The sequence below is a fragment of the Notolepis coatsorum genome (genome assembly GCF_963971535.1).
Source record: "Notolepis coatsorum genome assembly, contig: SCAFFOLD_994, whole genome shotgun sequence".
Classification (NCBI taxonomy): domain Eukaryota; kingdom Metazoa; phylum Chordata; class Actinopteri; order Aulopiformes; family Paralepididae; genus Notolepis; species Notolepis coatsorum.
In genome coordinates this window covers 2,501-29,491 of record NW_028173233.1, presented here as the reverse complement: position 1 = coordinate 29,491, position 26,991 = coordinate 2,501, and the positions used below count along the sequence as shown (strand labels likewise).

Genomic DNA, 26,991 nt, shown 5'->3' with positions numbered 1-26,991 from the left:
AGGAGGAAGAGGAGGAATGTCAAGCCGACCAGCAGCAACGTACTCTGGACCAGGAGGCCCAGTACAGCCCCGACCAGCAGCAACGTACTCTGGACCAGGAGGTCCAGTACAGCCCAGACGTCAGCCCCGAGGCACTGCGCTACAAACCCCCGACTCAACTCACGGGTGAGTTTGACGCACCGTCAGCACCGAGGAACAGCACCTGGGTACCCGACCTTCGGTACCCACCAAGTACCAGCCCACAGGGAGACTCGCCCAGGAGGCCTCTCCCCCAACGCTCACCGATGTGCCAGCCATCCATGGCATCGTACCTTGGCACACCGACGTTCCCGGACTTCACACACGAGAACAGAGCACAGTACACAGAGCTACGAATGTGCTTAGAGACAATGATGTCCGATGTACCGGATGAAACGTACAAGTATGCTATCCTACTCAAGCACCTGAAGGTGCCCAGAGCGCACAATATAGCACTGGCATATTCCAACTCTACTACCCCATACACTGCGGCTCTAGTAGCCCTCGACCAACGTTATGGACGCATATGGGACTACGTGATACAGGAGATAAGAGACATTGACCGTCTCCCCCCAGCCAGAGACAACAGAGCATAGGATGACCTCTCTATCAAGGTACAGTCCCTGGTAGGGATGCTGGGGGCCCAAAAGGAAAAGGGGATATACGAACTGTACGCTAACTCTAACGTAGAGAGAATATTAGAGAAGCTCCCTCCCGCCCGACAAGAGCGCTTTCGGCGGCAGAGAGACCACCGTGACCCCAACGGCCCAGAGGCATCCCTCCTAGACCTGTCTGAGTTCCTCGCCAGGGAGGTCAGCAGCTTACGACTGGACACGTTCGTATGGAGTGGACCAAGCCCAAGACTAGGACCTCGGGGATCAACTGATAACCGCCGGTCGGTGACCGTTATAATAATAATAATAATACTTCGTTTTATATAGCGCCTTTCAAAGGACCCAAGGTCGCTTTACATAAGGGGGGGGGGGGGGGGGGGAGATAACAAGTCAACAAACATAGTGGACAGACACAACACATACATATAAAGTGAGAAAGTTAGGGGTTGAAGGCCAGGTTTGAGAGGTGGGTTTTGAGCAGTTTTTTAAATGAGTCCAGAGTTGGGGTGGTGCGGAGTTCTGCGGGGAGGGAGTTCCAGAGGGTGGGAGCTGCCACACTGAAAGCTCTGGTTATGCACCAAGCCGAATCAGTACCGCAGCACAAGAACCACAACACCCCCTCGACGAAAGAGGAGTGGAAGATTGAATGCCAGTACTGTGAAGGGGAACATCGGCTGTATCAATGCGACGATTTCAACAAGCTGACCACGGATGAGGTGAGTCAGTGGATCAAGGACCACCGCCGCTGCTTCCGCTGCGCGCGCAGCCACATGGCAGCTGCGTGCCGCTTGAAGAAGAAGTGCGGCAGGTGCGGCGGCACCCACTTGGAGGTCCTGCATGACATCAACAAGCGTCAGCCAGGACAACAGAGTGGGCTCGTCGCGGTAATGTACCATGCCGAGGCGGTGGCACCAGTACCGAAGATCCACCAGACCGCTCCCTACTGTTCCGACTGCTCCAGCAGACACTGGGAGTCACGGTGCTACTCGTACGACCGCGAGTCGGCACCACCCCAGACGATCCAAAGCAACCGACCAACAGGAGTGCTCCACATTGACCAGCATAGCGGGACCCCCCGAGTGCTCATCAAAGTGGTCAGAGTGCTCCTGAGCTACGAGGACAAGGTCCTGGACACTTACGCCGTCCTGGACGACGGGTCTGAAAAGACTCTCCTCCTCGCTTCCGCAGCAGCCCAGTTGGGCCTGCGGGGTGCCAAAGGTACCATGACAATACGCACCATCAGAAGGGACCAGAAGACCATAAAAGGTGAGAAGGTCTCCTTCAAGATAGCAGCGGTGGACCAGCCCGAGAAGCAGTATAGTATAACCAACGTCTTCACCAGCCACGACATAGGCCTGTCCCAGTACACCTACCCCATCCCACAGCTGATGGCTAAGTATGTGCACCTACGTCAACTACCTATACCGCTTATCGACGGCGCCACACCGACCCTGCTCATCGGCTCCGACCACGCGGACCTCATTCTCCCAATTGAGGCGGCCCACATCGGACCCAAAGGATGCCCAGTCGCGGTTCAGACCCGACTGGGATGGACGCTCCAGGGCCCCCTCTACGGACTTGACAGTCAACCCACGTCTACACGCTGCCTACACACAAAGGCGAGCGACACCGGCCACTCCCTCGTACAGCCCGTTGAGAGGCATTAAACGAGAGGCCTGTGAGAGAACCGTGGGCACAAGAGGGAGTTCGGAACTCCACCCCCCTCAGCTGCGCTCCAGACGTAGCTGACCTCGAACCCAGCACCCCAAGCGACTCCTTGACGGGGCGGCCAGAACCGGCCCCTCCTCAGACGGGGTACAGAGCAAACAAGAGAAACAGACGGAGGAGGAGGAGGCACAGCCAAGCACAGATCAAAGCAGTCTCAGGCCCGCTTCCTCCTAAGCCCCCCTTCATCCCGTCCAGTCGTCATGATCATAGACCAGTCACTACCCCGAGCTGCGTGGCCGGCCGGCCGCGTAAGCAAAGTGATCACTGGTGCCGACGGAAGGGTCAGAGCGGCAGAAGTGCTCGGCCAAGGGCGGACATACACCCGGCCCGTGGCGAGGCTGATAGAGTTGCCAAGGCTCCCCGACTCGCTTAATGACGACCATGACCCCTGACTTTGTGAACTGCCCTACCCTCACAACGGACATTGAGTAGTGGACAGTGCGGTTAATCTGTCTCTGCTTATCTAATTAGGTGGGACTAATTAGGAGGCGGCTGTTACAAAGGGTCAGATTAAACCGAATATATATATTTATTACTTGATATATATTGTATAGTATTTGTATATCGTCTGATATCCCTTGTGTATTCTTTGTACATATACACGGAATATCCCTTTAAACTAGTACAGACCATAATATTTCGTTCTCCTATTGGACAGCGGTCCCCTCCGCGCCACTGCCATACCCCCAAGGTCTGGTTCAAAGTCACCGCCACAGACTTGCCTGGACATGAACGGCTCTGCGCAAGGATATGAGACAGGAATAAAGCTGGTACTAGTTTGTTCACCTAACGTATAAATACGGCGCAGGTGAATACAGAAGCACTTAGTCTTAGTTCGAGTTACCCAAGTGAAGCATCACCCACGATACAACGTGCGGTGAAGTAGGGCCCGTTTGGCCCCAAATAGAGCATTGAGACAGCAGCACTTAGCCTCAAGTCAAGTTACTCTCGAACGAGTTAACCTAGAAATGTGTTACCCTCAAACGTAAAGCCTTCATCACGAGTCAACGACCAAGTGAAGTGAGCAACCGTGTATCTAAATAGAGCACTTATAACCGCGTGCGAATAGGATAGTAAAGTGTCAGAGCTTAGTGGAATAACGTCAAGTTCGACCTAGTTAATGTGAAGTACCGCGCACCGGAGAATCTACACCGGTGAATGCAGAGCCCTTTTCCGGCTGGATTATTATTATTATTGCTTTGGTCCTGTGGCTATTGGAGCGGAGGAGAATCGTCTACACCCCACTACTGTGTGGGATTTACCCGTGAGGAACATCACTCGAGCCCGTCTCTTGGAGAGGCTGGCCGGCTTTCACCTATGCTGCACGCATACTGGGATTACAGCTGCTGCTTTCGTCTGCCGAGCAAGGGAGTAATATACCGCCTCCCATAGCAGGAGCTTATTGAGTTCCCGTTGATCCAGACTTTGCATTCGAACATTTCCTCCCCCTGCTGGCTTACAACCGGTGGGAACCCTACCAGTATCTCCCGCTATCTTACTAGAGTACCATAGATATAATTCCTAAGATTCAGGTTGTATTATTATCTCCTGCGTAATATGAGAATGGACATACGTTATTGATTTGCCTACGCACATTCCTTTGCCTTATAAGCGCATCCAAAGTAAAGTATATTATGTACTATCATTGCTGCTAATAAATATTCTTAAACCCAGATTTGTTGTGGAACCGTGTCATTGTGGAGGTGTTCTCATCATATACCTGTGTACTGTATGGCCAGTAGTAATGTACATAAGACAGTAGTGGTTTAATGATACCATACTTATTAATACAGTCAGGGAATTGTACCCCTCAGTTACAATTACAGTAAATGACTCAAAAGTCATTCTAAAAGTCCTAAAAGTATGTGCCGACCAATTGGCCCCGGTATTCATTGACATATTCAACCTGTCCTTAGAACAGGCTGTCATCCCCACCTGTCTGAAGAAGTCCCACCACTGTATCCCTGTACCCAAAAAATCCACGCCCCGCTTGCCTCAACGACTATCGCCCTGTAGCTCTCACCTCCATAGCCATGAAGTGCTTTGAGAAGCTTGTGAAGGGCTACATCTGTTCCTCCCTCCCCATCAACCTGGACCCCCTGCAATTTGCATATCGCCCCAACAGGTCCACGGAGGACACCATAGCCCATGTGCTGCACACAGCAGCATCACACCTGGACAAGAGGCAGGGGAACTAGGTGAGAATGCTATTCATCGACTACAGCTCAGCATTCAATACCATAGTCCCCTCCAAACTCGTAGCCAAGCTCAGGGACCTGGGCTTGAACTATGACCTCTGCCAGTGGGTCTTGGACTTCCTGACGCGAAGACCCCAGGTGGTGAGAGCAGGCAACTGCACCTCCTCATCCATTACCCTCAACACGGGGGCCCCCCAGGGCTGTGTTCTGAGTCCCCTCCTCTACTCGCTGTACACACACGACTGTGTGGCACAGCAGAACAACACAATCATCAAATTGGCTGACGACACAGTAGTGGTGGGCCTGATCTCTGCAAACGATGAGGGCCTACCTGGCGCGGTGGTGTCAGGAGAACTGCCTCTCTGTGAACGTCAGCAAAACAAAAGAGATGATTGTGGACTTTAGGAGGTCGGGGGCCAGGGACTACAGCCCCCTCAGCATCGACGGGGCACCGGTCGAGAGAGTGAACAGTTTTAAGTACCTCGGAGTCCACATATCCGAGGACTTGACATGGACCACACACATTGACAGTGTAGTCAAAAAGGCAAGGCAACGCCTCTACTTCCTTAGGCGCCTAAGGAAGTTCAAAGTGAGTCAGAAGATCCTTAAGAACTTCTACTCATGGGGAGCTCCAGTAGCTCACCACGTACCGCGAGCGCTATTTCAGCGCCGTGGACAACCGTGCTCGTCACGGATCTGGGGCTTAGCGAGTTCGAATCCCGACTGCAGCCGTGCCTTTCCCAGAGTGTCTTCCCCCCCATCTGAACCCTTTCAGCCTGTTTCTGTCGGTCATCCTTGACCAGTATAAATGTGATAAACACATAAAAGAGCCAGGGGAATGGCCAAAGTTTAAAAAAAAAAAAATAACTTCTACTCATGCACAATAGAGAGCATCCTGACTGGTAACATCACCTCCTGGTTTGGGAATAGCACCGCACAAGACCGTAGCAGACTACAGAGAGTGGCCCGTTCAGCCGAACGCACAATTGGAGGTGGGCTTCCCACTCTCCAAGACATTTACAACAAGCGTAAACATGCTAAGAGAATAATCAAAGACTCTAGCCACCCAAACAACTGCCTCTTTGAACTGCTGTGGTCAGGCAAGCGATACCGGAGTCTCATGGCCAGTACAGAGAGACTCAGAAGGAGCTTCTATCCCCAGGCCATCAGGATGCTCAACGACAATAATACTATGTAACAAACTATCAAATACACTAGGGGTGGACGGTATGGTCTAAAATTTATATCACGGTATAATTTGAAGCATAGACGGTAACGGTATATATCACGGTATCAGTGTTTCCGTTAGAATATTTTTTTTTGCCTGATAGGCAGGCTATATAAAGAATGACATCCTCAAGGCATGTAGATTTATAATATTTTAACTTAAAACTAGGCTACTTTTGCGTATTATTATCATTATATTCCAAATAAAATAAGTCCCGAGTCGAGACTCCGTGCTGCTCCCATTGCAAACAGCGAGGCTGGATGCTGGATTTTGCTAGAAGCATATGTAGCTGCAGAGCCGCAGAACCATGGGCGCTTTCAGGAGCCATTGGCAATTCAGCCGTTGGGTGGGGGGGCGCTGTTGAGCGGGCCTGTGACCAGACCTAAAAGCGCCCATGGTTCTGCGGCTCTGCAGCTACATGCTATTCGCAACTCCACTGCTGCAGCCGTCCTCCCGCTGCAGCCGTCGTTATCATAACACTACACACATATCATAATGTTTACAGCAAACTGTAGTTGATCACCAGGTATGTTTTATTAACGTAGAATAATTCATATAAGAAAAACGATAGGGAAATCCCTTACCTTTCTCCACTGGTTAAAAATGCCAGGAACTGAAATTGAAACTTGCTGTGCGCCGCGGTGATATGTGTTTATTATGAAATGACAATTGCGTGTTGACACGCCCACTGCGCGAAGCCTCCTAAATAACTTTTTCCAGTTTGCACATATCTATTATCTATGACTAATTCTATCTATTTTTAGGGGCAAATGCAATTGAAATAGTCGCGCTGTGGTTACATGACGTCATTGCTCTTTTAGAGCTGCTCTACCGGTTACACGGTATAGTCAAAATCCATACCGTAGAGCAAATTCATACCGTTTATACCGTATACCGTTTATACCGTCCACCCCTAAAATACACTCACAGCACACACATCCACACGTACACACTCACTTTAAATAAACAACTCACTGTAGCACCCACTTTACTCACTTTATAGTTTAGACACTTTAACACATTGGCGGCCACTGGGATGAGTCTAATATCACTAGAGACGACCAGCATTTGTAAACAGACTTGGGGCTGTTTGTAGAGCTAAATCTATACTTTATATATTGCTATCTGTCCATTCTCATTGTCAATTGAGTCCATAAACCGTCCCTTCAAAATGGCTTAAAGAAAAAAAAAATCATCAATACGTTCTCATTTTATAGCGCCGTGAATATAAGCGTTATACGGCATTTGGTCCAATATATTTCCTGGAAGGCTAGATAAAGGGCTAATAGCTACTAACGTTATATCCAATGGCATTTCCGTTATACATAAGCTACAGTTAAAACTCAAACTGCCTATGATCGGCACGATCCTCAAGCATGTATGCATGAAAGGGGGGGGGGGGTCGTTTCTTATTATTGATTACCAATAACCGTGTTCGTCTAAGTAGCCACATACGCTGATCGTATCGTATCGTATCATAACAAGGCCCGATCGGGCTGTAATTTACGTGAAAAAGATCTTACCATGAGCCGGTTGGATCCCCCCGAGCATTTCCCCGTTATCGATCGCCATCTGGTAGATCGATATGTCCATTGGCTGATGATAAATCCCCTTATTGCATAGTGAAATCCGCAATCCAAAACGTATTCCGTGCAACAGACAATAGCTATCGCTTCAGGTGAGTAGAAAACTACATTAGAGATAAAAAATAAAAGACAACTTCGGCCACAGGGAACACTGCATTATCGCGATAGCGCCCCTAAGAGGATCTGGCCGGTAATGCACTTTCTCGAATTCAAAGAGTAGGGTACATCTGCAGTGCAGCTCAGCCACGGATATATCCATCCTTCGATCCATTAAGCATGGATTCGAAAGCCGGATATATCCGTGCTTGGGCGCCATTGTGTTAACACACTTTATATTTATTGGTAAAGAGATTTGCACTACAATTCATACCTCATTGCACCTTACCCTAAGTTGTACCTCACCCCATTTCTGCATTGTACTGTATTGTAACTCAGTTACAAAAATATTTCTACTCTGTATTGTATATATGTATATTGACTGAACATTTCCGTTTACACTTTGTTTACGTACTTTTGACTTTATATTTTATACGTATCTATTTGTATCTAGCACTCTCAGGAGCATAACAGAAAAAAGCATTTCATATAAAAGTATTCTGTATTTTTGTATGACAACTAATAAAGAACTTGAACTTGAAATAATTACAATAATTCCACTGCAAAAATTCCACCACGTCAACAACTCCTGAACTCTGAGCAACATCTGAAAATCTATTATATTGTCTTTGCATAAGAATTTGCCCTCAACTGTGTATTGGCAACAAAAAACATGGGACTAGAATCTCAGCACAAATTAATGGGAGTCAGTGAGCCTGACATCAAAGTGTATAATCTCAATATCCATAATGCAAATCAGCTGGCTAGTAAATAAAGTAATGAAACTAGTTTTCTGCTATTCTGTTAGTTTTAGTGGTTCAACAACATCCACAGCGACACTTGGATGTATCACCTGCTAGTGTGAGTTTACTCACATTTGCTCAAATTCATATTGAGTAATCATACACCAAGCACACGTATTTGATTATTACAGTCTAGTAAGGAAAAAAAGAAAATGCACCCCAACTTTGTAGGAATACATTTTTATAGCTCTATTTGTAGTGATATACCGGTAGCTTTCTATGATCTCAAACTTGGGATTTCACATCAACAACTGCCTTGCCTGCCTAGTCAGGGAAGTGGTGTAGCTTCCCTACCTCAAAGTGGTCCTCGTGGCATTTGCCTGCCTGGGTGTGCACTTGGTGGAACCCTTCTACGCCAGGACCATAGAGAAAGACGCTACCCATATTTCTTAGATACAAAGTTGGTTTTGGTGTCATTAAAAGAAAAATTATTGTTAAAGTATTCCAAATTAATTGAAAAAGAAAAGGCTCGACAGGCTGGCATCTTCTTAAGTTCTTTCCATGCCACTATGACTGAATATTAACAAACACTGAATGTTTCAATTTGAAATAGAAATGTTGTTAAAGTATTCCAAATTAATTGAAAGTCTTTATACACTAGTATTAGCAGACAACAAGACTAGTGAGGCCATACAAATGGCGGAATAGACAGAAAACACATGTTATGTTATCATTTTCAAGGGGTGGGGGGTTATTTTCGAGATACAGAGCTGGTTTCGGTGTCACAATTATTGTATTGATAGTGTTATGTGCCGATTACCTACCTACATACCACCCCCCCCCCCCCCCCCCCCCCCCCCCCACCAAATGTCAAGTTCTACTCAGTACATGAAGAGGTAGGGGGAGAACAGTAACAATAACAATGCTTTTTCTACCTCTTCAAAAGACACATTGTGTTAAATAATAAGATGAAGTGGACGATGCTTTCTACCTCTTCAAAAGGCACATTGCTTGGCAACAGCACCATGTTCAGTATTCGTCTCCTCTTCCCTGGTGATCGGAGGAACAGCAGAACTTGGCCATAGACTGGTAGACCCATGAAGCTCTTAATGTGATCACACAGTAGGCCAAATGAAGAGAGATGTGGGACATTCACAACCACATGAGTCTGGGTCATCCTCAGTGGCTCTAAGATGGTCATTCCATCAGCAGTGATGTGAGCGACAGACCAGCCATCAAAGAACAGTGCTGTGGGGGAAAAATAATTTAGAGGCATATTTGTATTGCAAGGATATGGAGATGTGTACCATATTGCATGTGAATCACACTTCGTAGCCGATTGTATTGCTGCCCTTTGTCACGGTGTGACCGGTGGTCCTGTTCCAGTTATGTTTTCCTCCCTCTCGTTTCTCCCTCCCTCTCCTTGTGTTTCCACTCAGGTCCTGCAGGTATCCCCTGTGTGCCTCCCTCGGGCGCCCTGGTCTCTCACCAGCGGTGTCCTGTTAGTCATCACTGTTTCTTCACTCATCTCATATAACTTCCCCTCCTGAATTTAAGTCCCCATCCCTAGTCAGTCTTTGTCTTGTCGTACTGTTAAAAAGGTGCTATAGATGATGTTCAGCCACTAGATGTCGCACTAGAGCACCAGCATGTCATCTATCCAATCAGGTGCATTCCACGTGGGGAAATGTAGAGTAGGGAGGGGATACATGTCTGCAACATGTAAAGAACATTCATTTTGGACCCGCCTAAAAATGTTCAATGATAAATTCATTAATCAATAGCTTTTTGAAGGAGAAAAGCAATACTTTTATTCCACACCTTTCTAAAATATTGATCACGAAAATCATGAAAATGCTGTCTATAGCACCTTTAACATTAACTGTTGCCTGTTCCCACTTACCCAAACTTCTATTTTTCTATAACCCGTTTCTGTGGAGTCAGCTAGGCCGTTTGCTCTTGGTACTGGCCTGCCTCGTTTCAGTAACATCAAGTTTGTTTTGCAGCTGGAACCTGCCTCCGTCTCTTTGCACTTGGGTCCAAACTAGAAAACCCATTACACCCTTGGGCTATTAGGTATACTTCTGTATAAGCAGGAAATCTGTACACAGCAAGTTACATCAAACTTGGACCAGTGATGCCTGAGATATCTTGCTTGAGACACATGAACAAATAGATGATGTAGCACCCCCCTCAGGATATTCTGTGTAATTTTGTAAATTGTGGAATACAGTGGCAAGATGCATCATTTCCCCCAAGTTTTGTCAAAATCAGATCAGTGGTGCCTGAAGTATTGCTGAAGATGGGTGAACAGACGGACAATGTTTAGACCTAATGTAAAAGGGGAATACCCCTTTAATGCTGGACCTTAGTGACAAGAAGCATCATTGGTCCACATTTAGGCTAAGTGGCTAACTGGTGGGTGACAATCATAATGTCTTACCATTAGTTTCACAGTGTGGGAGGTGTAGCTGGGAGACAGAGCCCTGGAAACAGTGGATGCTGAACAGGGGTCCTGCAGGAGTCTTGCCGGCTGACTGGAGGAGGCTTTCATCCCACTGGACAGTCTCATATTTCACGTCCGCCTCCTCCTCCACTCCAAACACCAGCCCTGTCAAACTACACTGGAACATACCAGCACAGGGAAACCTGAACCTGGGACACACAATAGGAACAACTGTATTAGAAAGATTCCATGATGATGTTGGTTCTATACATGTATGTATCTGTTTTTATATAACCTAAACCTGGGACACAATAGGAACAACTGTATTAGAAAGATTCTACTATGATGTTGGTTATATACTGTTATGTTTATATAACTTGAACCTGGGACACAATAGGAACAACTGGTGACCACTGCACTTTACTGTCTTATTGTTGTCTCACTGTTCTGTCCTGCACTTATTTATTTATTATTATTATTATTATTATTATTATTATTATTATTATTATTATTATTATTACGTTCCATTTGTACCTGTACAATATGGTGAATAAAGTAATCTGAATCTGAACTGGTGACTCCCTCACTAACTCACACCCTGATGCTTAACACTTTCCCCGCCAATCACGTTGTACGACGTGTTTCAAGTTCATGCGAATTCTGCCAATCCACGGCGTACGACTTTATTGAGATCATATTTCATATTTTCGCCATGTTATTCATATTTCCCTCACGGAGCCTTGTCTGATGCAGTGGGACTCGGCACAACTCTGCAACGCTTCAATACTGCCCCCTGGTGGATGATCGGCGAGTTGCCAAACCGGAAATGGCCGGTTGGGTCTCGGTGCGTCTCCTAAATCCGTCCGGCCACTCGCATATTGTCGCAGGACTCTAGCCACACACCGTGGATATGGATCGCTGCCATAACTCAATAATCGACATGATTTGGGCGTGTATTAGTATTATACAAACCGGAAATGGATCGACTCGATCCCCATCAAATAACTGGGGTCTTTTTGCTCCAGTATCATCGCCCAACGGTAAGAGGAGGCTGCCGTGACTTTCAGCCTGTTTGTTTATTATTATCCATGCAAACTGCTCTGATCTATATATCACCCATACTACATAAAGCATTTAACGACGATCACGGAATTATAAACGACCCCCCCCCCTCCGTTCATCCGTGCATGATCAGTCATAACGCTTAGGACCATGTACAGTTGAAATTTTTTATATAGCGTGGATCGGCAACAAACTGCATTTGATAATCTATATATGCATTTATGCCTATATCACACGTTCTAGGAATTACTGCAGAAAACGATAAAAACATATTTATATTCTAGACGGTATTTTCGTATGAATGTGTGAATGAAAAAGTAAAACGTTCCTACATCCTGAACGATAGATAATCGATGTTGAATGGGCCATAGTAATGTCAATTTAGCAATACAATTAAAAAAGTTATAGCCCTGCAAAGAAGGTGAACATCTCCATAGACTTACAGTGCTGGCAGAGAATGGTATAAGATGATCAAACTCTGTGGCAGTTAATGTGTTAACAATGAGACACCCGATAGTGAAACATGTTTCTCCAATCCACTAATTCTGTCCTAACTAACACAGGTCAGCTAGTATTTGATAACCTGGAAGTTTATTCCTACCCTAGGCTAAAGCCATGAAGGACAGGGCTGTGTCTGGTTAGCCAGTCTATTCTGTAACAGCAGAGCTGTGGACGCTCTTGCTTCATGATTTGAGTCTATAATTTTCAGACTAAAACCTACTGACTCAAGAATGACTTGTTCTTTTTTTTATCTACTTTTTCTCCCATTTTCAATTTTTTCTCCCATCCCAATTTCGTATCGTCCAATTCTACCCTCCCCTGTCTCGAACGCTGTTTGGCCATGCCTCCCACAAGCCGGTTGTAATGTGGACGAAGCCATACAATGCACGAGTCCCCTCCGCATGAATACTTTGGGCAACAAACATGTCCTTCCGCGTTTCTCTGATTGGCCAGCGCTCTCCTTCGTGAATACCAGCGCTCTACGCTCGTTTACCCCCTCATGAGGCTCCCCCCAGGTGCTCGTTGCCGCGCATGCGCATGAGGCTCCCCCAGGTTAATACACGCGATAATCCCCCTGGTTAATTGCATCACAGAACACGCCATATTAGCCCATATTAATAATAACAATAATTGTGTTGTGAAACCTGTGGTGCTCAAGTGCAACATCCCATGGGACACGTGAGCCTTCAGAGCTGCTCTTATTTGTAAATAGAAGACAAAGGAGTTTTTTATTGTTCAAGAGTGGATATATGTTGCAGAACATGCCTGTTAATTACCTTTTAAATATCTGTTATGTGGTTAGGGTATGTATGTTTTTTAAATAAATGCCCAGTCTTGTAAATAATAATAACAATAATTGCGTTGTGAAACCTGTGGTGCTCAAGTGCAACATCCCTATATACTATATACTCATGTACCATGTTCTACAGTAAGTGGGGAGTGTAAACATTTATAGTTAAAGACAGTAGAGCTTGAGTACGTTCGATAGGGCTTTGATTCAAACCGGTGCATGAGATGAGGTTCTATATGTAGAACATGGTACAGTAAGTGGGGAGTGTAAACATTTATAGTTAAAGACAGTAGAGCTTGAGTATGTTCGATAGGGCTTTGATTCAAACCGGTGCATGAGATGAGGTTCTATATGTAGAACATGGTACAGTAAGTGGGGAGTGTAAACATTTATAGTTAAAGACAGTAGAGCTTGAGTACGTTCGATAGGGCTTTGATTCAAACCGGTGCATGAGATGAGGTTCTATATGTAGAACATGGTACAGTAAGTGGGGAGTGTAAACATTTATAGTTAAAGACAGTAGAGCTTGAGTACGTTCGATAGGGCTTTGATTCAAACCGGTGCATGAGATGAGGTTCTATATGTAGAACATGGTACAGTAAGTGGGGAGTGTAAACATTTATAGTTAAAGACAGTAGAGCTTGAGTACGTTCGATAGGGCTTTGATTCAAACCGGTGCATGAGATGAGGTTCTATATGTAGAACATGGTACAGTAAGTGGGGAGTGTAAACATTTATAGTTAAAGACAGTAGAGCTTGAGTACGTTCGATAGGGCTTTGATTCAAACCGGTGCATGAGATGAGGTTCTATATGTAGAACATGGTACAGTAAGTGGGGAGTGTAAACAGTGATTCAAACCCCCTCAATGTACAGTGATTCAAACCCCCTCAATGTACAGTTTCTGACAGCTGGGCTGTGTTGTCACGCGAAATAACGTTATGAATAAAACGCGAAATAACATTATATAACGTTATGTTATATAACGTTACAATGTACAGTTTCTGACAGCTGGGATGTGTTGTCACGCGAAAGAACGTTATGAGTGAATCTGGTAGTTGTTTTGATAAATATGTTGTTTTGATAAATATGTATTCTACGGATTCGAACATAACATTACATTTCCGCGATTAGCCTCGCTTGGCGTTTGAGTGCCGTCAAAAAGAAAATGCGCATGCGCTCGGAAAACGAGCGTAGAGGGCTGGCCGATCGCTGGCCAATCAGAGAAACGCGGAAGGACATGTTGGTTGCCCAAAGTATTCACGCGTCCCCTCCGGTACTCGAGGTAGCAGCCGTCGCATCTTTTCACCTGCACAGCGCGATCTTTCAGCGTCGGGGGTCTGCGCTTTGGAGGGACGCCGCCCCCGTCGCTTCCTGATTCTACTGTGCAGGCGCACCAACCGACCTGTAGGAGTCGCTGTCCACAACGTTCGATCCCCACCCATCAGCTTCCCACCCCCTAATACTGCCAAATGTATTAGTATGAACGACCAGCAAAGCTGAATGCAATGCGGAGAGCTGGGCTCGAACCCAGCGTCTCCTGCATTGGTGGTGAGCGCCTTGCCCACTGCACCACCTAGCCTCCCTAAGAATGACTTGTTCTCAAGTGAAGTCATGAATTCTGAATGATCATTACACACGCTAATGATGTGGACATTGTACTTATTAGTTCAGATAAGACCAAAATCCAAATATTACACTTTATACGGTCACCATGGGTCTGTGCAGTATCTGCATTTGGTATAAAACTTTAGATTAAAGGAGCATGCCAACATTATGGGAAATGCGATTACAGTCTTCTCCAGAGTCAGACAAGGAGATAGATACCAATTCCCTCAAGCTTAGCACAAACTAATGGAAGCGGATAGGGACCACTAGCTTAGCACAAACTAATGGAAGCGGATAGGGACCACTAGCCTAGCTGTTGGCCAAAAACACCTCTTCCAGAGTTTTAAGCGAGGCTGTGCTCTTTAACAATGGAAGGAATTACCAGCATGTGCCCATTTGGTTTGCTGCCCAAGCAATCACACACAATGGCACAATGCCGGTAACAATAGAGATGCTAATACACATCACGTTGGCTCTAAAGTGTGTATCTGATAATTGTTTTCTATATAACCCTTGTTTTAACCAGGTAGATCAGAGTAACGTCTAAATTACTGCCTCATTTAAAGTCATGAGACATCTGGAAGTGCAGAAAAAAAGAAAAGAAAAAGACGATGTTTACTTGTACACAATCCCGTATCCTTCTTTTGACATTTCAGGTGTGAAGCTTGTCTCGGTCTGGAAAACAGAGAGCTACATTTGTTATTTCATAAAGATACCAACTTCAATTGTGCATTAGAGCTGACCTAAGTCGAATTTCCGTATCGGTATGTGACCATCAAGTTTATTTAGATTTTGATCTCATTACCATGACGACACGTGAGCATCGCTGTAACACTAACAGCAACCTCTTGTCTCTTTCATTCGGGGTTGTCTCCGGGTACAATCGCCTATGAAATCTAAGTTTCCAAACACTTCTAATTAACCTTTGGTTTGAACTTGGACACAAAAGAAAATCATTCAAAAAGGTTGTGAATAATGAGTAGGATAATGTGAGAGTTTCAGGAAGCACCTTTGCCCCGCCACTGAGTAACACCTTCTGACAGTTAAAGCATTGCTCAGGCTTCCAGTCCAATAAGGGAAGCCATCAGGGAAATGCTCATACCTCATTGGCCACCACAGTTGTCAATCACACTCGCATGAGAGGCTAAAGCAGAGAAACATGGCGGAAGAAAACAATACAGGACAACACCAATGTTATCTTCAAATCCTCATGGGAAGCTCCGAGGAAATATGACACCAGACACTTTGGTTGGAAACAGGCTTCTTATTGGTGGGAACCTCTGAAATAACAATATGGATGTTGTGAAGTGAAAAATATTTGAGGTGCTTGCTTGTTTTATCTTGTAAACCATGCAACATATTGCACAAAAGGAATGTAATTAATGTTGTTCTTTTGCACCAATAATAATGATTTCTATAAGCATTTAGAAACCTCTGCACCTCAGGTATCCATAGAAAAATCAAATTTTCTGATTCGTAATTCCCATTTTGTCATATTTGCGATATTTCCGACATGACATGAAGGCACTACAATAAGGTATGAACACAGCTTTGTTAAGAAGGATGAGACGCTAAACTGAAGTCCTGACTGAATTTGGTCATTAAAGAACCCAGGGCACCTATCGCAAAGTGTAGGGGGTTCCCCGACTTTCCTGGCCAAATTCCCAATCAGGTATCTGACATCAAGGCCACCTAATCATCCCTCCCCCCTTAACCCTTTCAGTGCCACGGACGACATATCTTGTTTAATTTTTTTTATTAGCGATCTGAATTCATATGTCATCAACCGAGTCTCCCGTTGGTACACCAGCCCCTACAGGAGCTCAGATTGGGAAAAAACCGCCCCCTATCGTCTATCCCTGTGTAACTGCAGGTCAGTCGCTTAGACTGACCTGGGATCTGGGGGGGGAGCCAACTCGCTCCTTGAGCTGGCGAGCAGTCTGCTCAAGAGGGATCTGCTCGCGGGACGCAAATCAGCCTGGATTATGTATTTACAGGAATCAACACTGTAATCAATAAGCGTGATCGATATTTGGAATGGCGATCAGGAATTGGAATAATCTTTTTGGATAACATCTGATCTCAGGTAAGGAATCTATTTTACCAGTCTTAGGATAATCAGACCCGTTTTCACGGAGATATAAGCTTTTGCCATATGTGTGATGTGGCTGTTTGGCTGTGATCGCTGATGAGGAAATAAGAGGGGCTGGAGGGGCTGCTGTACCAACGGGAGACTCGGTTGATGAAATATGAATTCAGATCGCTAATAAAAAAATCAAACGACATTTCTCGTCATCGGCACTCAACGGGGGGGGCATGATAAAATGAGATTAGTCGTCGTCGGCATTCAAAGTGTTAATTGGCTGATATCAATCACCGTCTCCTGAGCCGTTCAGTCATTGTGTAGTGTGATGTGTGCCTGGTGCCAGTGTATGGCAGCCATTGAGCCTGCGTAGCCCAAGGTTGGGTGCTACCAGTGGTGGTGAAGGAGGCAATTTCCACCCTACATTGTGGGGAGTGCTTTGAGTGTCTAGAAAAGGGCTATATAAATGCAATGATCATTCATTCATATTTGCGATATTTCCGACATGACATACAGGCACTACAATAAGGTATGAACAAAGCTTTGTTAAAAAGGATCTATTTGTGTGCATTTGACCACAAGTGTGGATCACCCGCCTCTCGCAAGGTACCCACCTCACAATTTTTTTGTATCCAGTTTTTCTCCCATTTTCTATATTTTCTCCCATCCCAATTTCGTATCATCCAATTCAACCCTCCCCTGTCACGAACGCTGTTTCTTGCCTCCCACAAGCCGGCTGCAATGTGGACTAAGTCATACATAGCACAAGTCCCCTCCGGTACTTGAGGTAACAGCAGTCGGATCTTTTCACCTGCGCAGCTCGATCTCTGTGTCGAGGAGTAACGCGTGGGAGGCTCACGCTGCCCCCGACACTTCCTGATTCTACTGCGCAGGCGCACCAACCGACCTGTAGGAGTCGCTGTCCACAACGCCCGATCCCCACCCATCAGTTTCCCACCCCCTAATACGGCCAATGTGTATTAGTATGAACGACCAGCTAAACTGAAAGCAATGTGGAGCGCAGGGCTCGAACAGGCAAGCCCAGCGTCTCGCTCATTCGTGGCGAGCGCCTTGCCCACTACGCCACGTAGCCGCCCGTACCCACCTTACAATTAAGGACATTCATTGATTGGACAGGAGATTGCACCTGGAGACATCTAAATGAGAGCAATAGATTAAGGTTTGTGATCTTCTCAAGTAATGATTGCATTTCTTCACGGTAATTCAACCACACTATCAAAGTTAATCGATATATTGATGTGAAAACTATGTGGGTCAGCTTTTACAATGATGCAGCTGAGAGATACTCACTTTACTGAAGTCAAGTATCCTGCAGTAGTCACCAACATGAAACCCTGGGTAGACGGGTTCAGTGAATGTGGTGTTGAATGTATGAAGGTGAGTCATTGTGTTGGAGGAGACCTTGTAGAAGGCCAGGATGCCAGCGGGCCAGTCCAGATACACTCCAAGTCTCATGGGTCTGTCCCTCCAGGTCTGATCTGTCTGGGGTTGAGCTGGATCCTTGAGGGCTGGGACATGTTCACCGTTGTGTAGAAAAGAAAACTCTTCAACAACGTCCACATCATCAAATTTACAACACCAGGACGTGTCACTGTATCCAATGCGCTGACCATGCTCTCCATTCCTTCCATGTACGACTCCTACAGAAATTAATCCTTTGCACTCTACCTCCCAGTAGCAACGTCCCGTCAGACCCTCTCTACACAGCACTTGATGATAGGAGTCAAATCTCTCTGAGTGATCAGGATATGGCTGTGCCTCTTCTACCCAATCCACTCTTCTGTTCCCCTCAGACAGTAAGAGGTTTCTATGTGCCGTGTTGGGATCCATGTTGAGTTGACAGGTGTCTAAAGAAAAGAGATAATTGATCAGAAGTGTGTGTGTGTGTCCATGTGCGAGTGCATGCAGGATTTTTTTGGGGGCAGTTGAAGAGTAATTTTGAAGGAGTCTTTTTTATTTTGGTCCTTGGTCTTGGAATGACCTTCAGTCAAGCCTCAAACTGATGGCACTTGTTCCTTTAGCCAATTTTAAACGGAAGTTATCCGAGGTCCTTACCACCAGCTGCTCATGTAGTAATAAGTAACGTACCTTGGTTTTTTATTGTTCCAAATGTGCACAATGTAGTGATTGCTTTTTGTTGTGTTGTTCTGTGTTTTATGTTTTTGTTGTGTTTACCATTGTGGAAACGTTGCTGCTTTCTTGGCCAGGTCAGCATTGTACATTAGATTTGGTCTCAATGCTTTTATCTGGTTAAATAAAGGTTAAATAAAAAAATAAAACATTTGTGTATTCATTGATATATTATATCAGGGACATAATACCGCAGATAAAGAACCATATAAGTCCATTTTAAGTTTTCAGAGGAACAATGTTTTCAAACTCTATTATCTAAAGATTGTAAGTTAAGAGTGTTGTGTTCACTCATAGTTAGACAGTAGAGGTTTAGTAGTTTCTTGTGATATATCACATTCACACTCCAAGTAATTCAGATTAACTTCACAACTGCAAATACATGGAGTGTCCAAAAAATATCTAAATGGTCTTATATGGTTCTTCAGTGCAAGAGTTTAGTTACTGTGACTGGGGGATGAAAAGGTTATTTACCTGCCCTGGTGCCTACACACACACACACACTTTAGTGATCCAGTGTGAGGGTTTCATTGTCATAATAACAAAGTAGTTAGACAGAAAAATTCTAAATGGACTTATAGTTCTTTGGTGCAAGGGTTCATTTGATCTACAATGCCTAGTTTGACAGTTTGATATGTACTACATTCGATGGTACAGCGTTTCTATCTAAACACCATTATTGTTTCGGTCGTGCTCTAGTGACATCTAGTGGCTGAAACTACTTATTGCGCCTTTAAAATTGCTAGGCAAAAATAGCTGAGCATTGCAGATCAGGTCACTGCAATCAAATCGTTTAGCGTTAGCAATTTGGCTTTTAAAAATTGGAACGTTAACAAAACATGTACATGCAAGTCTATAGCTTTCTTTAGAATTTTTTCAAATTTGTGGTACAGATTCATGTCCACTTGAGGATGAAGTCTCTTGATTTTGGTGACCCCCATGACCTTTCCTCTAGCGCCACCATCAGGCCAAACTTAGCATTTTAGAATTAGTGTATCTTGAATACCTATAGTTCAAATATTTTCAAATTTGAGGTCTACATTCATGACCCCAAGAGGAAGAACCATATTGATGTTGGTGACCACATTACCTTTCCTTTAGCGCCAAGATGAGGCCAAACATTCAATACTCAAAACGAGTGTACTGTATCTCTTGATCTGATTTCCACTAAACTTGACAAAATATATATTTGCCATATATATATTTTCAATATATATTTGCCAGTCATCTGGCCTGATCATGATGGCACTATTATAACTCTAAATTAAAGGTGCAGTGTGGAACTTTTACATATAAATTAATGTCTGTTACATTTAAACCCTTGCCAAACCAGTTTACACAATGCTGATTAAGCCCATCACTACCAGGGGACTCTCTGTATTTCTCAGTATACCAGAGTAGTGTCTGTGTAGACATTCCCACGCTGGTGCACCAGTAGTGATGTGTTTTTTTTACGTCAACCAGCAATGATTGATAAGTTTGCCAGAGCCCAGAGTGGAAGGGAAGAGGGGAACAACAGTAGCGGATGGGGTGAAGAAGCATCCAAGAAAGGTTTGTGGAGTGGATGCTCCAGATAATAGAAACTCAGTGTTCAGAGGAAGGAATAAAGTAAAGAAAATAATAATAAAGCTATTGACAGCGAGGACCATGACAGTGTTCGTGTAATCACTCTCACTGTCAGGAGCTCGATTTAGGGGCATGGTCACAAAAGGTAGATTGAGAATTCGGGCCGTTTGGGGATATACCCACTGCATGTCTTACACTTTTTCAGCAGCTGTGGGTTCAGCTCCTCATCATGGTCCACACTGTGAGAGAGAGGAACAGAGTGATTCAGGGACCTTCAGCTTGGCTATGAAACTACATTAATAGATTGATCGGAGTAATGATTATCTATCAGCAACAGTATGTGCACTAATTTGTTTCCAGTCTGCATGTTGGGTCCACCAGTCTATCATACTGTATAGGCCCTGTTCAGCATTACCATGCGTCTGATCGCTCAGACCACATTCGGTCATGTCCTTTGGGGGTCATGATTATGAACCTTTATCTATATAATTCTATGCTATGAACACAGCAGAGGTGAACAGATGCTCTCCTATTCCTCATTTATCTCATCTGCAGTTGGTTCTCAAATTGCTTTATCCACAATGTCTGAAGTTTTCAAAAATACCATATATAGGTTATATTAGGGCTGTCACTTAAAAGAGGTGGACATTACAATCTGAGATCACAAAATTACATATGTTCCATCATCATCTCATTATGTTCCCACGGTGAGGTCAGAACTGAATTTGGGAAACAAGAGTTCAGCTATGCTGCTCCCGTCTCCTGGAACCGGTTACACGAGGAAGCAGGATTCCCTCATTAATTAGAATTGATCATTTTAAAGAAATTGGACACCTGCTTTAGCTGCTTGCCATGGAGTGCTCATGTTTTTAATTTGGTATTATTTATTAAAATGGGACATCTGTATGCCTTCTTAACCAGGGCCCACTTTAAAAAAAGATGGACATATCAATGTGATTACCCTGGTTAAATAAAGTAAATATATATATATATTCTCTATTATAACATAGTAGCTTCCCAAACAACCGTTCGGACCTGCTGCCTGGACCTCCACCTCCAGCTGACTTATACAGTTCTTATAACTTCCTCTTCACATCCAGCTGACTTATAAAGATCTTATAACTTCCTCTTCACCTCCGGCTGACTTCTAACTGACTTATACAGTTCTTATAACTTCCTCTTCACATCCAGCTGACTTATAAAGATCTTATAACTTCCTCTTCACCTCCGGCTGACTTCTAACTGACTTATACAGTTCTTATAACTTCCTCTTCACATCCAGCTGACTTATAACATTCTTATTTAATTTGTTCCCCCTTTATTTATAGACTGTGCATTTACATTAATCATTAATATAATACATTAATTAATTGTTACATGAAAATATGTTTGCACCAGATTTTGCAGAAGCTAATTTCCATCTGTAGTCTATCCAAAACACATGAAATACAAACAGTGCAAGAGTTCAAAATATATATACACGTAAAATGCCAGACAACATACACAGGACACACAGCATAAAGAGTGCAAAATACATACACATGGAAATGCAACATAACATGCACATACACACAGCACAGTGCCAAACATAATGATCTATTCTTGACACTTAAGATACAAGACAAGTTCAAAAGTACAAAGTAAAAGTGACTGAGTCTCTTGTGTAATCATCTATATATACACAAGGAAGTCAGACAGCACCACCTAGTGTTGGCAACATTGGTGACTTTTTTTGTGACAGAGCAAAAGTGATCATAGTTTATATAATTTTTTATGTCACTAGGAAGCCTGTTCCACTCTTTGATGGCCTTGAAGGAGAAGGCGGATTGGCAGAAGCAGAGTTTCTTAGAGGGACCTTGCAGTCACCTCTTGATGCAGATCTTGAAGCCCTTGTTCTCAGCTCAGAACACGATAGGTGTAACTGAGGGGTACAATTCCCTGACTGTATTGTTAGATATGATATTTAATACCACTACCTCATGTACTTTAACTTCTGGCCACCCAGTACAAGATATAAGTATGATGAACACTTTCCCACCTGATGAAACGAATCCACACAAATGTACCAAATCGAAGGTTTAATACAGCAAAAGGTGTATACAACGATCACTTAATTACATTTATGATTTGAAATATGAAATATGCACTTTTATGGCAAATGAGTATTCGTAGGTAAATCAACATTGAATGTCCAATCTCTGGTTACGCAGGGAGTAAGTATACAACCTGGAATATTTAGGAAAACGATAGCGATGGTACTTAAATGATTATAGCTGGATACACTAAGGGGGGGGGGGGGTCCCGCTGGTTGTAAGACAGTAGGAGGGGGGGGTTAGAGAAGCCGCTGGCGGTATCCCATCTGGCCGACGGTGTCTTGGGAGAATCCAAAGTCTTGGACACGGTGCCCACAGAACCTCGGACCGCAGACGAATACAGCTGGACCCTCTGTGGACGGTATCTGCCGGTCCACAACGGAAAGACGTGAGGCGACCTCACTGGTGTCGAGCGCCGTCTTACCTGGAGTCCTCTCCGGGGGGTAGTTCCAACACTCCGCAGTGTTGGCCTTTATCCATGGAATAATCAAAGCACACAAAGCATAATCCAAGCCGTGGAAGGCTCGCCGTCGTCCGGGTAGAGTAATCCAATATACAGGTCCAGTCGCTCTTGGCCCGGAGCTCCTCGGATGCAATCACCACTAGGGGTCTGACCAGCCTGGTTAAGCGTCCAGATAACGTCAGGAACGATGGGGGTACTGATAACTTTAGAACTCTAACCGAACGATGCACCATACATAAATAGACTATTATTAGCTTAATAGAATACGTCCAACTCGACGGTATAGTGCCAAACTATGACTATTCAACTATTAATCTACACGATATCTCAATGCCTATTCTGGGGCCAAGTAGGCCTTACTACACCACACGTGCGTCGTGGGGAGGCTTCGCGTCTGTCACTCTGTTGGAGGGTAAAGAACTGGACTAAAAGAAAGTTCTACTTTACTTGCGCCATATATATATGCGCTATGAACAAATAGTACCATTCGTATTTCGCCCGACATATTCCTGCGCGGAACCGGGGCTTGCCACGACATGTTAGGCGGCACGATTGAACTTGGACCTAGGGGTATGGCAACCTGGCGCCAGGTTCTCGTCCAATGGTAGAATGAAACTATTATGGGCTGTTTAGTAGACTAAAGGGATATTCAATGCATATTGTACAAGGAATATACAGGGGATATCAAACGATATACAAATACAATTAAATATATATATATAAATAAATATACATATTCGGTTTAATCTGATCCTTCACAACAATAGGACAACAAATTTCAATGGAGGAGGGGCAGTATTATAAATTATTTTATGAACTAAACGTATGTATGAGAAGATACTTAAATTATGAAAGCTTAGTAATTTGTATTTGGGGAGAATATTACAGTGGTGATGCTGTCTAGATTTTCTGTCCAATATCTTCAGAGCTTGTCCATACAGGGATCTGATCGGATTTAAGGTAGTTTGATTGGCTTGCGTCCAGCATGGCATGTAGTATCTCAGGACAGGATCATAGCATTTAGGTAAATTTGTGCTGCCTCTGTTGTTAAAGAATTTCTAAAATGGCGGAAATTCAGAATGTTAAACTTTAAAACATGAGACATTTGGGCGGCTAGGTGGTGTAGTGGGCAAGGCACTCGCCACCAGTGTGGAGACGCTAGGATTCGCGTGTTCGAATCCAGCTCTCCACATTGTTTTCAGTTTAGCTGGTCGTCCGCAGTAATACACATTGGCCGTATTACGGGGAGGGAAAACTGAAGGGTGGGGATCGAACGTTGTGAACAAGCGACTCCTACAAGTCGGTTGGTGCGCCTGCGCAGTAGAATCAGGAAGTGTCGGGGGCAGCGTGAGCCTCCCACGCGTTACTCCTCGACACTGAGAGATCGAGCTGCGCAGGTGAAAAGATGCGACTGCTGTTACCTCAGAACCAGAGGACATCTCGTTGCTACAACTAGGAAGCCTTCACGCTTTGACTCTATATATATCTATGGATGAAACGCCCACATCCATACTTCCGCAATTCGTGACGCGAAGTGGGAGATATGGGGTCTATAAAAGAATCCCATATGTCCTAGTAGGAATTACCACTAGGAGGCTGACGTGAATGGTTTTTCCCAGTCGGAAACTGGTTCTTCCGCTTCTTCCCAGTAACGTGAACGCGGCATGGTGCGCATGCGCTGTGACACCAACGGCGGAGATGGACGTTCGGTCTGTAAATACCACTCGTCGAGTAACAATGTTTTAAACTGTTTATTAGCAACTCCGAGCTTCCAGACCCCATCGTGAAGCTGTGTTAGACCCATATTGTACGCTGGGTATCTTTGAAATTCAGATCTGATGTATTCTTGACACACCGCGAGCCCCTTGACGACGCTTGGTCGTTTCTCTACTGGGTGATCGGGGCGGGTGGGCAAGTGACTCCGGTCACAAAAGCCACAGGCTTGCAAACCGAAAGTCACGAAAGGGGCTAATCTAACATATGAAAAGAAATATGTTTAAAAAGAATAGTGATATTTCTCTGAAAGTATTAGAGAAGCTGAGACGTTCAGCACACAATGAAAACAACACACTCGCAGCCTATAACCCTACCAGCTGTATTTGAACATCAAAGAAAGTGATGTATATGAAGCTAATAAATTAAAAAAGGCCTCATGGTATCGAATATCAATATTTTCCCAGGAATATTTACACATTCCAGCATCGTAACAACACCAATACATATTGTATATATTTTTTTGTTTTTAGAAAATGAACCATTATACAATATTCTGTTTGATTTGTTTTGAGTAAAATGTGGCTTCATATAAGACTGACCCGAGAGTCTCCAGTGTACAGTGTGGACTCTTCAGTCCAGCAGAGAGCAGCTTCACTCCTGAATCATGGAGGACGTTCCTACCCAGGTCCAACTCTCTCAGACTGGAGGACTTGGAGCTGAGAACTGAGGCCAGATCTTCACAGCAGCTCTCTGAGAGTTCACATTCACGCAGCCTGAATGAAGATGGATGGGAAGGAAACCAGAAACATTTAATTTGTATTTATTTAAACAGGGAAACATTTTAAATTAAGAAAATTAAAATAAAGTGGTAGCAATAATGAGTCACGCTGGAGCTTTGAACCCGTTGGCGGACAACAAAAGAAATTAGAATCCCTCTTAAATGCTCAAAAAGGACATCTTTTCAGAAATCGATAAAAATAGAAAAATTGCCATTTCTAGTGCTTTGACATGTAAGGTATACGTCCCCCAACTTGCTAAACCTAATACGAATTGTAAATACGTTTAATTCTTGCTAGATGGCATGATTGTAATAATCTCCATTTGCGATAAGAACTACAATCGCGTCACGAAACGCACATACATGGACGCGCGCACACACACAATAGCGGCGTGTGCGCTGTGAATAGGTGTTAGTGTTACACCCCCGCAGAGGCGTGAGACTGGTATCAGAGCCTACCCCCCCGTCCAAATTCTAAACATAATAATGTATGAATTATCTGTTGCAATAATATCCACGGGACTCGACTTTTTGCAGTCGTTTCTCCTGCGTGAGGAGTCTGAGGACATTCGCGGACATTCTCTCAGATAAAGAAAAAAAAAGCTTACATACAGACACACACACTCTCTCTCAATTCAAATGGGCTTTATTTAACATTAACTACTGTATGGCAGAGTGCGTCTGTGTATACGAGGTATGAATGATCACTGGCTGCTGTGTGACGAGTTTGCTCACCCGTGCTGTCGCGCTATATAAATCCAAGTCATTATTATTATTAAACACGGACCGCTTTAGTTGACAAGCTTACATACATTTCGGGTCATTTCATAATAGCAGTGTGGACCAGCTCTGTAACCAGCTCTGTAACAAGTACAACGCATCTCGCTAGTTGACAGCTTACGCATGATGTAAAAATTGCAACGTTTCAACTAGAAAGGTAGGCTCAGTAGAGCCCAAATCTCTACCAGACGGGAGCTTTCTCTCCTTCTGTCTGACCCGCGCTGTAGTAAACACGGTGCTTTAGTTGACAGCGTTCGATGCGCTTTGTGAAGGAAAGATGACGTGTTCTCTCTCTCTCTCTCTCTCTCTCTCTCTCTCTCTCTCTCTCTCTCTCTCTCTCTCTCTCTCTCTCTCTCTCTCTCTCTCTCTCTCTCTCTCTCTCTCGACCAATCACAAGCAAGCATTTCGGCGAATGTGAAAACGCCATGTAATAAATGAAGCTAATAAATTAAAAAGGGCCTCATGGTATCGAATATCAATATTTTCCCAGGAATATTTAGACATTCCAGCATCGTAACAACACCAATACATATTGTATATATTTTTTTGTTTTTAGAAAATGAACCAGTATACAATATTCTGTTTGATTTGTTTTGAGTAAAATGTGGCTTCATATAATACTGACCTGAGAGTCTCCAGTTACAGTGTGACTCTTCAGTCCAGCAGAGAGCAGCTTCACTCCTGAATCATGGAGGTCGTTGTCATACAGGTCCAACTCTCTCAGACTGGAGGACTTGGAGCTGAG

At 44.4% G+C, this 26,991-nt stretch overlaps 1 protein-coding gene across 1 annotated transcript in view; it reads right to left on the bottom strand.

The window, feature by feature from the left end:
* The window catches only part of LOC311247844 (uncharacterized protein), a gene marked incomplete at both ends in the record, with an annotated part of 35,624 nt that overhangs the window by 6,845 nt on the left and 1,788 nt on the right, over window positions 1-26,991 (bottom strand). The window contains 5 exons of the mRNA XM_084338835.1: window positions 9,203-9,459; window positions 10,655-10,866; window positions 15,236-15,291; window positions 18,011-18,228; window positions 25,370-25,461. Coding sequence (XP_084194961.1) covers window positions 9,203-9,459; window positions 10,655-10,866; window positions 15,236-15,291; window positions 18,011-18,228; window positions 25,370-25,461 — 835 coding nt within the window. The remainder of the gene's footprint in view (window positions 1-9,202; window positions 9,460-10,654; window positions 10,867-15,235; window positions 15,292-18,010; window positions 18,229-25,369; window positions 25,462-26,991) is intronic.